The 15,259-nt window shown below is 42.6% G+C and overlaps 1 protein-coding gene across 1 annotated transcript; it reads left to right on the top strand.

The window, feature by feature from the left end:
* Positions 1 to 9,346: 9,346 nt before the first annotated feature.
* Positions 9,347 to 14,244, top strand: LOC109780188 (cyclin-T1-3). The gene is made up of 7 exons (XM_020338767.4): positions 9,347 to 9,663; positions 10,494 to 10,762; positions 11,526 to 11,607; positions 12,039 to 12,173; positions 12,432 to 12,607; positions 12,693 to 12,844; positions 13,457 to 14,244. Exons 2-7 carry the CDS (start codon positions 10,524 to 10,526, stop codon positions 14,113 to 14,115), a joined length of 1,443 nt encoding a protein of 480 aa, XP_020194356.1. The 5' UTR covers positions 9,347 to 9,663; positions 10,494 to 10,523; the 3' UTR covers positions 14,116 to 14,244.
* Positions 14,245 to 15,259: the final 1,015 nt, after the last annotated feature.

Here is a 15,259-nt window from a genome sequence, read left to right as displayed (position 1 = left end):
TTAGAATCATGCACCTGAAATTCCTACAAAACCAAGTTAATGTATAAAAACGTCCAAACGAACCCTGAATAATTCCAATTTTTTTGACGACACACCTATAGTTGCATGTTCACTATCGATAAAAGTTCTAACAATTCAAACACCATCCTTTGTAGCTGTGACCCCATTACGTAATTCAAATCAAGATGATAAATCAAGTAGATCGCACACAGTTTATTATCACCAACCGTGTGAGACGCAACACAAAATATCTTGGAGCACCGTCGGTGTATAGTACGCCCATGGCTTACGAGAGAAGGTGCATCGGCTACAGTCCACAGCCGGCGTGTCAAGCACACTAGCTCACTCCCCAAATATCATTTCACTGTTTATTTGTCGCCGGTGAAAGATGGGGATGTGGACCCACGTCGTGAGGGCAACTTCGGTGGCCCACTCCGGCGAGAGCGCGGCCGCAGCCACCAGGCGCATGCTAACAAGCTTCGTGAGGGCGACCGCAGTCTGCGTCCGGGCAGCCAAGGCAGCCCAAACGGCCGCTGTTGCTTCTCAGGCGGCGGCAGCAACATCTGCCTCGGGGATAGCAACTGGCGAGAGCGGCACAACAGTTGTCCGTTCTGCAGCGGCGGACTTAGCCCTGCTGGAGGCCGCCCACTACCATGTCGAGGCCGCCACGCCCAACTCATGGCGGTCACCACACAAATCGAATGAAACTTCTCCGACAACGGTCGACAACCCATGGCCGAAGAGTTGGCAATCGCCGAGAGAGTTCGAGCAGCCGTCCGTTCCTGCACAGCATACCTTGCCATGACGGAGCCCACCAGAGCCTAGATCGCGGCCGCCCACGCCCAGCTCGTGGCAGCCTATGCCAAAGAGATGGCGGACGCGGATGGCGAGATGCTTGCCGAGTATGGTGCGATGGATGCCATGGAGCCCTTTCCCCGGGAGACCGTCAGGCGCGAGCTGGACATGAAGGCGGCGGCGGAGATCGACGAGCACCAGCCGTAGTAGTACTCTTTGTTTTGTTTAATTAAGAGAGCCGGTCTTTAATTTGTTAGAGTAATTTTTAGGTCAGCTAGCTCTGTTTAATTGCTGAACTTGCTCGATTAAGAAGTTAGTCTCCTTTGTGTACCCAAATTATGCAATGACGTGGATGACCACTGTAACCAGGGAAATTCGAACCAATATTTTTGACATTCAAACTCAACACACACGGGTTAAGCTATCCGAATCATTTGTGATGTTCACATATCGTACACAATTCTGAATAAGGGACCGTGTCTGATGACACTTTGCGCGCCAGTTTTTTCGCTGAAGCGATTCCAAATTTTCGGCTTCCGCGGAAATATCTACCTCCCCGCCCCCTCCCCCTTATCAAAAGCCACATTTCCCCTGTTTCCGCCTTCCTTTCCAAGTTGAAACCTTCACTCCTTGCTTGCAGCACCGCCTCCTTGCTGGCGGCCCTCCTTCATGCTGCTCGGCCTCGCCTATCCAGGCAGGTAATCCACACCCGACCCCCATCCTCCTCCTCCTTCCACATCCCACATGCCCCGACTGCCGGCGCGAGCGCGACACCTTCCACCCAAATCACCGACCCTTCCACCAAATAAGCGCCACCCTAAGCCATGGTGCACGCAGTATAGCCAGGATCTCAAGGTGCATTTGACAGCGAAGAAGCAAATCGCGGCCGCACGCGCGGATGAGGTCACGATGGCTGCCATTCGTGCCGACCCCCAGATCTTGGAGGAGCACCTCGCCGTCGAGGCCACCGTTGACGCCTCGCGCGCCGACGCCGCGACGTGGTTGGCTGCTTTGAACGACAGTTCGTGGCGTTTTCTCGAGGCCATTGTTTGCTAGCTACTGCCTTTCCTTAACAAATTATAGTGAATTGTGCTATCTACTTTTACCATGAAATCTTCTGCTATAGTGTATATGTTCTATATGTCGTGCAATGTGGTGTTCAGTTAACTACTTGGTTCAATTCTGCAAATGTGATGTTCAATTCTTCAGTGTGCAATATTTCCAAATTGTAAAGCATGCTTGGTTTGGTTAACTGTCTGATCTTCTATTACGAGTATGTTATATTGTGCAATGTGGTGCTCAGTTAGCATTTGGTTCATTTGTTGTGGTGTTTAGTTAACTGCTTGGTTCAATTCTGCAATGGATGTTCAATTGTTGTGGCTGCATTCTGTTATCGTATACCACGTGAGGAATAAATCGAATTTGGTTGTACTAAATACATGAGAAACAAATACAATTGCTATATTTCCAAGTTGTTAAGCATGCTTGGTTTGGTTAACTGTTTGATCTTCTATTAGGAGTATGTTATATTGTGCAATGTGGTGCTCAGTTAATGTTTGGTTCATTTGTTGTGGTGTTTAGCTAACTGCTTGGTTCAATTCTACACTATGATGTCCAATTGTCGTGGGTAAAATTTTGTATTGTTGTGCATGTGAGGAATAAATCGAATTTGGCTGCACTTAATACATGAGAAACATATACAAGTGCTATATTTCCTAGTTCTTAATCATGCTTGGTTTGGATAAATGGGTTTTCCATGTGGCTTGAATTAATTTGATGAATCTGCAATGTGCTTATTTTTTATCAATATATTTTACTGATAGCATGCGAACCCTTACTTAACCTGATGACTAACAACCTTATATGTGTTGCAGGGAAACAATGGGAAGCACTGAGGTTTACAATCGAGGTTAGCACGTGCATGGTCCGTTGCCTAATAGCACATTATTCTGCAATTACAGGAACCATTCTAATATTTAGGTTTTTAACAATTTGGTCTTGCACATGTAGGTCCTGCTGTCAGAGGTTTTGACCCACTGTTCGACCCTTTTTGCATATGGGGAAATGAGTTGTCCATGAATATCAGTCCAGTCAAGAAACTCAGAATGATTGTTAGGATAAAGAAATTAGCGACAAAAAACAACAAGATCTTTGTCTGCACAATGAAGAAGACATCAGTTCACTAAAGGATGGTACTAACTATTATACCTTGCCTTTTTAATTCCTTTGCCCCATTTCCAATATAGAGAAGATATTTATGCACATCCTTGTTTTCAGGCCTTTCCAAAGCAGTTCACTAATGATTACCTCTCAAACCACCTGTATGGTCAGGAGGCGAGGAAGGTATTCATACAACACCCACGGTTCAATATTGAAGTGTTCCCGAAGAGGACGAAGGATGGATGATCAATCATCCACAGGCACTGGCCTAAAGTTATAAAGACCTTCAACATCAATGAAGGCTCAATATTCGCATTCTGCTTCAGTAGTTTTCCAGATGAGATACATCTATCTATGTACCGTCTATGATGCTAATTTCGAAAGGTTATAGATGTTGCATGTGAAACTTGGTCCTAGTGTAGTTGTGTAATGGGGTAGCTGAGTGCTGAAGCTATATGATGTTTTACTCTGATGTATTTCAATTATGAAAATGAAATATATTGTGTGCTTAATATGAAATGTCAATTAGATTAATAAATGGATTATGAATAATTGGATAATTAGCATGCTAATTGGGGTTTTCTATTGCAAACGGTTATTGAGAAAACACCATGTGCGACGCATTCAATAACGCACACAGTTTCTAGGAATAAACCGTGTTAGATTAATGAACAATCACACACGACATCCTCTTGAAAACTGTTTGTGTTAGGCCACCTGGCGCAAATGTTTACCACATAAAAACTGCGTGTGATGGACAGCCCTTGACACACAGTTTCTTCTAGGCATCATGTGTGATGAATTCAATAACACAAATGATAAAATTGTTAATACCGTGTGCAATGGAAACGCTATCACAAATTATTTAACCGGGAAAATTGTGTGTGATGTACTTGCGAACAGAAACGTTTTCCTTGGAGCGACTGTGTGGGATGTATATACGAACGGAAACGTTTAGCGCTGGCTGACTGTGTGGGATGTACTTACGACCGGAAATGATTTCGCATGTATAATTGTATTTTTTGAGCACTACTGTACGTATTTCTGTATTTGAGTGCTCGCCGGTCGCACATGACCTCATTTTGCCGAGCGTGTGTGCCAGGAGGGCATATCCCCGACAGTTTCTGGATCGTGTGGGAAGGACCCCCTATCGCCCACACTCACTTGGAGACGGTTCCAAAGGCCGTCGCGGAAAGGGGTTAAAAACCGTTTGTTTAGCAGCTCGCTGTACTAGTGTTGGTTTGAGTTGTATATTTTATTTTGTTGCTGTCCTATGGTGCCCTCTATGTCGCGCAAACGTGATGGATCCCCGCTGTAGGGTGTTGCAATACGTTCATGATTTGCTTATGGTGGGTGGCTAGAGTGACAGAAGCTTACGCCCGAGCAGGTGGGTTGTTGCGCATGGGAGTAAAGATAACTTGACAGTTAATGATATGGTCGGGTTTTACCTTAATGATCTCTGGTAGTTGCGGATGTTTGTTAGAGTTCCAATCATAAGTGCATATGATCCAAGTACGAAAAGTATGTTAGCTCATGCCTCTCATATAAAATTGCAATAATGATTACCGGTATAGTAACCGACTGTCTAGGGACAAATCTTTCTCTTGTGTTACAAAAAGCTATTTACTTTTATTATCTTGCAATTTACTCGTAGTTTTATTCTCGCAAAGTACTTCTAGTTTTATTCTTGTTCTAGGTAAAGCAAATGTTAAGTGTGCGTAGAGTTGTATCGGTGGTCGATAGAACTTGAGGGAATATTTATTCTACCTTTAGCTCCTCGTTGGGTTCGACACTCTTATTTATCGAAAAAGGCTACAAACGATCCCCTATACTTGTGGGTTATCAAGACCTTTTTCTGGCGCCGTTGCAGGGGAGCAATAGCGTGGGGTGAATATTCTCGTGTGTGCTTGTTTGCTTTATCACTAAGTAGCTTTTATTTTCTGTTCTAAATTGTTCCCTATCTTTAGTTATAGATATGGAACACGAAATACCAAAAAAAAAAGTTGTACTTGCTACTCATGGAGATGGGGAACCTCCTAAAACTCTCGATGCTCGTTATGTGGAAAACATTAAACACTACTTTGATAATCTTGAGAAAACCCCGTTCAACTTTATAATGGGAGACACGTTGGATCAACATGAATAATTTGGGGATTATCACTTGACACAGAAAGGGAAACTCTTATGGGATCAAATTGATTATTTGCAATGGTATGCTTGGAATTTATGCTTGAGATATGATTGTACTTGTTGCTCTAGGATGAAGGATAAACACCTTCCCTTTTCATGAGAATTTAATGATAATGAAACCTTGGATTCTTATGCTAATGGTAGATATGATTACTATGTTGTGGAACAAATAGAAGAATTTGTTTCTTTTAAGGGTGCTTATGAAATTGAATCTCTGTTTGAAAAGTATGAAGATTATGATGATACTGTTTATAGACCTGAAATTTTTTCTATACTTCAATATTGCTATGAGAATTATAAGTACAATTCCGATATTGATGTATTTATTGAGAAAGTCTCTGCTTTCCAAAAAGAGATTAATATTTTGCAGGAATCTATGGAAGAAGAAATTGATGAAACTGTGAGCTCATTGGATGAAAAAGATGATGAGGAGAGCGAAGAACAAAAGGAGGAAGAGCGGATTGATCACCCGTGCCCACCTTCTAATGAGAGTAACTCTTCAACTCATACATTGTTTAATTTTCCTTCGTGCTTACCGAAGGATGAATGCTATGATAATTGCTATGATCCTATTGAGTCATTTGAAATATCCCTTTTTGATGAACTTGATGCTTGCTATGCTTGTTTCCAAGTTGCCAATATGAATTATGCTTATGGAGATGAATTTGCTATAGTTCCTTATGTTAATAATGAAATTGTTGCTATTGCACCCACACATGATAGTCCTACTTATTTTTGAATTCTCCCAACTACACTATATCGGAGAAGTTTGCTCTTATTAAGGACTATATTGATGGGTTGCCTTTGGCTATTACACATGATGATTTTGATGAATATAATATGCATGTACTTGCTGCTCCTACTTGCAATTATTATGAGAGAGGAACTACATCTCCACCTCTCTATGTTTTCAACACGATAAAATTGCAAGAAACTGTTTATGCTATGCATTGGCCTTTACTTAATGTGCATGAATTGTTCTTTTATGACATGCCGATGCATAGGAAGTATGGTCAATGTTCAGATTACTACAGACTGTACTGTTTTTGACAGATTCTATTTTTGATGCATTGTTTTACTTTTTTTAATGGAAATATGGATTGTATCGATGGTATAAGCCATGAAGAAGTTAGAATACAGTAGCTATAATGCAAAAACAAAATATGAATGGGTTTGCAGCAGTACTTAAAGTAGTGATTTGCATTACTAACGGATCTCACGAATTTTCTGTTAAATTTTGTGTGGATGAAGTGTTCGAAGATCGAGGAAGTCTCGATATGAGGAGAAGTAGGAGAGGCAAGAGTTCAAGCTTGGGGATGCCCAAGGCACCCCAAGTAAATATTCAAGGAGACTCAAGCGTCTAAGCTTGGGGATGCCCCGAAAGGCATCATATCTTTCTTCGGCAAGTATCAATATGTTTCGGTTTTCGTTTTGTTCACATGATATGTGTAAATCTTGGAGCGTCGTGTGCTTTTTATTTTTCTTTTAATAATGCACCATGCTGGTATGAGATAGTCCTTGGTTGATTTATAGAATGCTCTTTGCACTTCCCTTATGTCTTTTGAGTATGGCTTTATAGAATGCTTCACGTGCTTCACTTATATCATTTGAAGTTTGGATTGCCTGTTTCTCTTCAGATGAAAAACCGTTATTTGTAGAATGCTCTTTCGCTTCACTTATATTTTTTAGAGCATGGTATTTTGTAGAATGAATTAAACTCTCTTGCTTCACTTATATATATATATATAGATAGTCAACGGGAATTGGTCATTCACATGGTTAGTCATAAAAGTGTTGTTGCGTATGTGAGTAAAGAGGACTTGATACTTAATGCTATGGTTGGGTTTTATCTTAATGATCTCTGGTAGTTGCGGATGCTTGCTAGAGTTCCAATCATATGTGCATATGATCCAAGTACGGAAAGTATGTTAGCTCGTGCCTCTCCCTCATATAAAATTGCAATAATGAATACCTGTTTAGTTATCGACTGCCTAGGGACAAATATTTCTCTTGTGTTACAAAAAGTTATTTTTTATTATCTTGCAATTTACTCGTAGTTTTATTATCGTAAAGTACTTCTAGTTTTATTCTTGTTCTAGGTAAAGCAAACGTTAAGTGTGCATAGAGTTGTATCGGTGGTCGATAGAACTTGAGGAAATATTTGTTATACCTTTAGCTCCTTTTGTTGGGTTCGACACTCTTATTTATCGAAAAAAGGCTACAAACGATCCCCTATACTTGTGGGTTATCATGTATCTATCTCATAAACAAGTGGTACCCCTATTTTAGACAAGGGGGCCTACTCTTCATAAACATGACCAATGTTCAAATCAGCTGGTGTTGGAGCATCACTTCTCAAAAGTGTAATATTAACCACATTCTTTCCTTTACTAGCTATGTCGTCCAACATTGCATCCACCTTGTCATCATCAGTCAATTCTTCCATTCCTGACACCTCGACACCTAGATCTTTGACATAATACATAAAATCTCTGGAAATATAGCCTTTTAACTTTGTTAGTGCAATCAGATTCCAGTATGTTATGTCATGATAAGCTAATAGTTCTTTCCAAATTATCTATGTCCAAGAAATGAAATCTCACTTCCCGGACTTCATCATCCAATCTACAATAAATTACAACTTAAGATAAAAGTTCAATTAAATAGTTCAGTTCAATGTTCAGTTAAAACTTCCAGTCATAATTCGGTTAAAATGTACAGTTAAAAAGTTCATTTAAACAATTTAGTTCAAAGTTTAGTTAAAACCTCTGTCAAATGTCTGGCTAAAAATCCAGTTAAAACTTTTGTCAAAAGTTCAGTTCAAACTTCGGTCAAAAGTTCAGTAGCACAAATTACAACAATTACCATAAAGTAATTTAATTAATTGGAAGTCACAGTGGCACAAATTGACCGAATTTAATTGAAGTCACAGTCACAGCTCCACAATCTAATTACAACAAATAACCAATGCCAATATAACAACTAAAGTGCTATAATCCTAACCCTAAAGCCAAACCCTGAAACATATAACAGTGGAACCCTAACCCTAGAACAGTAGAACCCTAACCCCAGAATCCCAATCGGGGAAAAGAGAGAATAGGGATGGATAACTTACACCATGCCGCCGAAGGAGGAGGCAAAGTTGTAGTTGCTCATCGGATTTGCCTTCATGGCCTGGGCGAAGGCAGTAGCCTCCACGTACTCAAGTGATTTCTCCAGTGCCGACGATTGGGGAGGAGGCGACGGTTGAGAAGGATTCAAGCTCTCGCACGCCTCGAGTGGATCTTCATAACCACCATCTGGAGCATCGCTTAGTGGAAGCGCCGCTGCCGCTAGATTTTGTCGCCGCCATCTGTGGGAGCCCGCGGGAGAGGAGCGGCGAGAAAGAGTGACGCGGTCGGTCTATCCGACGCGAGCCGGCCACATCGTTTTGAGGAAACGGCGCCGTCCGCGCGACCGTTAAGACACTTCATCTATTTCGGGCCCCAGCTATCGAAAACGCCCTCAAATGCTGCAAAGCATGTGACCAGTCCTCCTTGCAAAAAGTTTACTAGATACGCAGTAGCTTTTGCAAATAATTAGGGACCACGTAGTTTTCCACAAACGAAGCCCCAAATGCGGTGGTTTCGTGCAATTAACTCATCCGTGGAACGGGGGGGGGGGGGAGCAGTCCAAGGACACTGATGCGGGCGTCGGCCATCCAACTGTAGCCGCATACCTTTCGAACTGGATTTTAACTAATCAGATGCATTAGGAGGAGGGCGTTGAGCGCAGCTTACCGGCAGAGGAGGTGGGCGGCGGCTTGCAGTAGCGCGGGAGACGACCAGAGGCCGGGTCGACTCGCGGCGATGGGGAAGGAAGCACACGGGAGGAGAGGAAGGAAGGTGGGGCCGTGCAAGTTGCTGCGGATCCGTTTTTCTGGCATGATTTCCGGTGGAGTCAATCCGGAAATCTAGGAATTGTCGGCGGGGTTGCGGGGATCGGCGACGCTGAGGGCTACGAGGATTGGCAGACTACCGCGTCTGTTTGGCAGAACATCCAATCTGAGACGTTGATCTGGGTGATAGACTATTGATGCAATATGAATGGTAGGATGTATTTAAGTTAATTTAATCCAAGGGTCTTGGTAATTCCGTGTATAATTTACTGTGTGGCTTTAGGGGGATTGATGTTTGCTTTTTAAATAGTAGTATAGATATAGATGGCGGGGCAAATCGGGAGCCGGAAGGTGATCCGACGGTTCAGTAGGGCCCACGCTCGACCGATCCGACGGCGTATCCAGGTGCACGCTGCACGCACAATCTCAAAACAGGCTAGCCAGGGTTCGCTCCAAGCGCCTCGCAGGCTCCCCAATCCCCGATACCTCCGCCACCGCCGTCGCCGTCGCCGCCTCGCCATCACGCCCCCCTCTACGCCGCATCGCCGTTGCTGGCTGCAGCTCTCCGCAGGCGACGACTAACCCGCCCCGTGACGCCCGCCCGGTCGGTCCCCGTGCTAGATTACGTCTTGATCTCTCAGGTTCTGATCTGATCCGATTTGTTTATCTTCCGAGATCTTCTTCTTTTTCTTGTTCAAATTGCTTCTGCGGCTCTCGGTTTGTGCGATTGTGCCTGCTAACTGAGAGCTCCAATGCTCGAAAGCACACTTCCTAGATTATTACTATGCTATGCGATTTGGTTCGTGGTTGCTGGAGCTAAATTTACTCGCTTTAATCATGACGGACTTATTAAAATGATAAAATCGTAACCGCGTGCTCAATTTTGGGGTCATTATATGTGTTTTTTGTGACCGGAGGATTAGATGTAGCCAAATTTCAAGAGGAATTCATAGTGGCCACTTGTAATATCGAGTTTTAGAGTATTTCAACGATTGCTTGAAAAATGTCCAGCTTTGTTTGGTGAACTGCGTTACTCCTGTGTCAAGGTGGAGTGAGGTTTGTGTTGGTGCTGGCTAACTGTTTCATGAATGATCTGCATGTCGCTAACTCGTTATCCTTGTAAATGGAGGTGCCTGCATTGACATGTTGTATTTGAGAAAACCCTTTTATTTGTTATATTATCATCCATGTGTCACGCATTCCTGGCTTCCATGATGGGCAGGCAGTTCACCAAAGATTCAGAGCTATATGGACATTTGCCTATTTCCCTTCATCGTTATAATCTGGGACTGATCCGGAATCCTTTGCATGCCAAGTTATCTTGTCCACAGAAAAGGCTTCTTTTAGATTTATAACGTTGTGAATAATGTATATGCATTTATTTGTACACGCATAGCTGCGCCCCCTTACTTTTATGCATGCTTATGATGTTAAGTTTGCAGAGGTGACAATATATATCTCACTTCGTCAGGTTCTTTAGAAGAAAAGAGGAAAATCATACATGGATATCATGCAGACAAGTGACTCTTCACATCATGGAATTGTAGAAAACAGCCCTTACAGAACTCCCTATGGTAGACATGTGGAAAGTGGCAACCTTGGTGGTTCATGGTATTTTAGTAGAAAAGAAATCGAGGAGAATTCCCTTTCAAGGAAAGATGGCATTGATCTGAAGAAGGAGTCTTATCTTCGGAAGTCATACTGCACCTTTCTTCAAGATTTTGGGATGAGACTTAAAGTGTAAGAATATATTGTCATTACTTGTTTTTCTGGGAAATAGAATAGCTGTTTAATAGCATTATGGAATCCTACCTATTGTTTTCATGTTTGTGTAGACTACCTGTCATTTTCTGATAGCTTGATTTCTTTTAAGCAGCATTTGTTTCTTTCTCATTTGCCCGCTCGCAGTATTCAAAACCCTTCATGATTGCTTCATGCTCATTTTATTTTGCAAGTCGAAGGAAAGTCTAGTGGACATCTAAAACATAAATGATTGCATTCGGTTGATGACAGTGTTGTACTCTAGTTGTACATGACTACATTCTGTACCCTAGGTTGCACCTTTAGAGACAAAATGTTTAGGCCTTAGCCCCAGTGTTGTACATTGATACGTTACTTTAGGGGCCACTCATGCTTGTCAGACATACAACGGGGGGTGCAACCTAGGGTACATCCTTGATTGGGTAGAACAGAAAAGATCAAACTCTGTTTAGTATATATATTTAGGCTTTTGTGTCCTTCAAGTACTTGCACCATGAATGTTTATGAATCGCTAAATGTCCCTATATACTCCCTCCGTCCCAAAATTCTTGTCTTAGATTCGTCTAGATACGGATGTATCTAATACTAAAACGTGACTTGATACATCCGTATTTAGACAAATCTAAGACAAGAATTTTGGGATGGAGGGAGTATCAGTTACTGCATAAATTATGCTCTTTGGCATGGTTGATAGTTATATATATTTCATGTTTTCCTTATGGTGAATGGCTTTAAAATGTAGGCCTCAAGTGACAATTGCTACAGCTATAGTATTCTGTCATCGTTTTTTCCTTCGTCAATCTCATGCCAAAAATGATAGACTGGTAAGCCTTACTGAAATTTGTATGTGCTTGTACATGTTTGCTGTCGGACAATATATTTTCGACTTTACATGTGAATGGTAGGCAGTATTCTAATATGGGTTCAATCATGAATGCTTGCCACCGATTTGTGAAAGACATAAGAAATAGTTGACTGACACTTGTAAATCATATTCCCTCCGTTCCTAAATATAAGCCTTTTTAGAGATTCCAAATATGGACTACATACGTAGCGAAATGAGTGAATCTACACTCTAAAATACATCTATATACATCCTACTAATTTCATCATATTTTATTGGATTCCATGATATGGTGAATTTTCTTTTGCTTTGCAGAAGAGATATGCAGTCTTTTTTGTTGTGTGTATAGCCTACAGCATAGATCTTGCTGCTCGTTGTAAGTTCTCAATGTTTGTTCGTTGTAACCTACAGACAATAGCCACAGTTTGCATGTTCTTGGCGGGTAAAGTTGAAGAAACTCCCAGACCCCTTAAGGATGTCGTACTAATTTCTTATGAGATCATCCACAAGAAGGATCCTGCCGCAGTTGCTCGAATTAAGCAAAAGGTGACATATTTAATTGCAAGTATTGTCTTGATATTTCTCATGTAGTTGCCTGTGCTATCCTTGTTTCCCCACACTTCTACTTCCTCCTTCCCATATATAAGAGCGTTTTTGACACTAGTGCGCTCTTATATTATGGGATGGAGGGAAATTATTCTGCCAATCTGCAAAAAAAAAAATCTTTACATTCGTTATATTTTAATCCCCTGATTCCTATGACAAGAATGACTGTTGAGGATATTTTTGTGCTGTTTTGTGCAGGAGGTTTATGAACAACAGAAGGAGCTTATTTTAATCGGGGAGCGTGCTGTGCTTATAACACTTGGTTTTGACCTGAATGTGCACCACCCGTACAAGCCCTTGGTCGAAGCAATAAAAAAATTCAAAGTTGCTCAAAATGCGCTTGCTCAAGTTGCGTGGAATTTTGTCAATGATGGGTATGCTGAAATTACACTTATCCTTACAAACATAGTAACCCCCAATTATGCCTATTTAATTACTGCGCCTTAAAGGGGTGTACAGGCTACGTACTTCGCTTTGTCTCCAATTTAAACCCAATCATATTACGGCCGGCGCAATCTTCCTTGCTGCGAAGTTCCTCAAAGTCAAGCTTCCATCAGATGGTGAGAAGGTCTGGTGGCAAGAGTTTGATGTAACCCCGCGGCAGTTGGAAGGTTGGTCTCTAGATTTAATTCAGTAGTGCATGTTTGCACTATTGTACTATTCAATCTCCCAAGAATAGTATTTCACATCCTCACAGGTAGCAGCAGCTGTTGACATGCTTTAACTTTCTAGGAGCCTGTGTGGATTGGATTATCAAAATTCATCATTGGTTCAAAACTGATAAGTGTAGGTTGCCTAGGTCAACCAAGACACATGCTGTTGCTTGATGTGCTCTAAGGAATCTTATAATTATTAGTGTTCTGGGATACGCTAGGGAATGTCAAAACAGGAGCATACCATGTGAACCCGGCCTCTCGTGTGGAACCTGAAAGATTTGGGTTTGTCTATTTTTTAGTGTATTGGTAGACCTTATCACTTCTGTTATACATATATTAGCTTAGTAGCATCCCAAAGAGATGTAAATGAAAAAAATACAATCTAACATGAGGATGACACCTCTATTTTGGTGATTTTGCAATGCTAGTAAGCACTACTTTCTGTTAATTATATCCATTATTACTAGAAGTGATGCTCCTTTCTCTGCCACTGTTACTTTTGATGCTCTTTGTTGTGAAGTACTCCAGTAACATACACACACTAACCACCCGTGCTATTCTTTTCAGAGGTCAGCAACCAAATGTTGGAGCTCTACGAGCAAAACCGCGTGGTGCCACCACCGTCCCAAGGGAATGATACCGAAGGCAGTTCTGCAAGTGTGGTTAATCCACGTGCTGTGGGGAAGGCTCCTGGAGCTGCTGACGAGCGTCATGCTCATGGAAATTATCAAGCACCTAAACAGTTGAGCATGGTAGACCCCCCTGAGAAGCAAAACTCAAACCAGAGGATACCCAAGGTGGAAGCAAAGGATGGTATTGCCAGCAGCAACGAAGGCCCCAATATGTCATCCTCAATGGATGCAATGAAGAAGATAGACAAGGATAAAGTGAAAGCTGCGCTTGAGAAACGGAGGAAATCAAAAGGTGATGCCGGTAGAAAGGTTGACGTCATGGATGATGATGACCTGATTGAGAGGGAGCTGGAGCATGGAGTGGAGATGGCTGTAAAGGATGAGAAGAAACACGACAGAAGGCAGAGCTGGCCCCAGCCCCCGCACCAGAACGCTACTCGGACGGCAGAGAACGCCGAGGAGGGCGAGCTCTCCATGGACAGTCAAGAGTACCTTTCCACCGTGACTGAGCTCGACGACCGGAAGAGGAAGGATGTGTATGACCACAGGAGCTATGATCACGGCGAGAGGGGCCTTAAAAGGGCGAGATCATGAAATTAAGTATTCATCCCCGCCCCCCTCCCCTGCGTAGAACAATCGGCAGACTGTAATTTGATATGTTGGGAGATTTGAACTGTCATGTACTCCTACTATATAATTGAGAAAAAGAATTTCCCCTGGGTAGGCGTGCATTTTCAAGTGATGATGTTATCCAACATTGGGCAGCAGGTCCATGCTGCGAAAATTGTGTGAAATGGAGACTCTGGATGAATTTTATGCATCCATGGAAGTTCGTCCATGTGTAGGGAGAGATGCTATCTTTTGTGCGATCAGATGGTGTACATTCTGTTAGACGGATCATGCTGGTCGATCCGGTCACTGGAAGACTCGAGCCATGATGGAACAAGATTACAGAACTCGCACTGCAGTTCATGCACTATCCATCCAGTCTATGCTGTTTTTTTGTTTGAACCAATTGAATCAAAATCCATTGTCATAATCATTACATATAATTTGTCTGGACCAGAACAACACCCACTATTGCATTTACTAATGAAATACGAAAACATTAACACCCGCACGTGTGGGCGTTTGGCAACTCGCCCACACGCATGGATCCTCGTCCAACCAATTCTGCACGAATCTTGGCGCGTTCTAGCAGTTTTTGTGAGCCACGTAGGACAAAACTGGTGTGTGGGCATTCATCCGGTCGCCCACACGTCCTTTTTCACCACACGGGGGCTGGTGTGTGGGCGTTTAGCAATTCGCCCACACACCAGTTTTCACGCACACAGAGGGGGCTGGTGTGTGGGTGTTTATCACTTCGCCCACACGCTCGTCTCCTCGCCCACACCCAAAGCTGGCAGTTGCCATGTGGTTCTGCAGGGTACATGGCAACTGCCCTAGTTTTGTTTGTAAGCAGACGGCAACTCTCTTTTCCCCGAGTTGCCATGTGTTTTTGCATGGTACATGGCAACTGCCCTAGCGTGCATGTAAGCAGATGGCAACCCTTTCTTTTACATGGCAACTGCCCTAGCGTGCTTGTGAGCACATGGCAACTCTCTCTTTTACCCGAACATGTTTTTTTTTGCCATGCTTTTTTTGTAGTGCTACATGGCAACTGTCTAGTGTTAGTGGGTGGCAACTCCTAAAATTTTGAAATCATGGCAACTGCAGTAGACCAGACCATACATGGCAA

This window comes from Aegilops tauschii, chromosome 4, assembly GCF_002575655.3.
Source record: "Aegilops tauschii subsp. strangulata cultivar AL8/78 chromosome 4, Aet v6.0, whole genome shotgun sequence".
In the NCBI taxonomy this organism is placed as follows: Eukaryota; Viridiplantae; Streptophyta; class Magnoliopsida; order Poales; family Poaceae; genus Aegilops; species Aegilops tauschii.
Note: the sequence above shows the minus strand (reverse complement) of the source record. Positions and strands in the feature narration are given on the sequence as shown.

Coding starts and splice junctions, on each gene's coding strand:
- LOC109780188 (XM_020338767.4), top strand. CDS start 10,524: ATGGATATCATGCAGACAAGTGACTCTTCACATCATGGAATTGTAGAA. Junction 12,174..12,431: donor TTGCTCGAATTAAGCAAAAG/GTGACATATTTA, acceptor TGTTTTGTGCAG/GAGGTTTATGAACAACAGAA. Junction 12,845..13,456: donor AACCCCGCGGCAGTTGGAAG/GTTGGTCTCTAG, acceptor TATTCTTTTCAG/AGGTCAGCAACCAAATGTTG.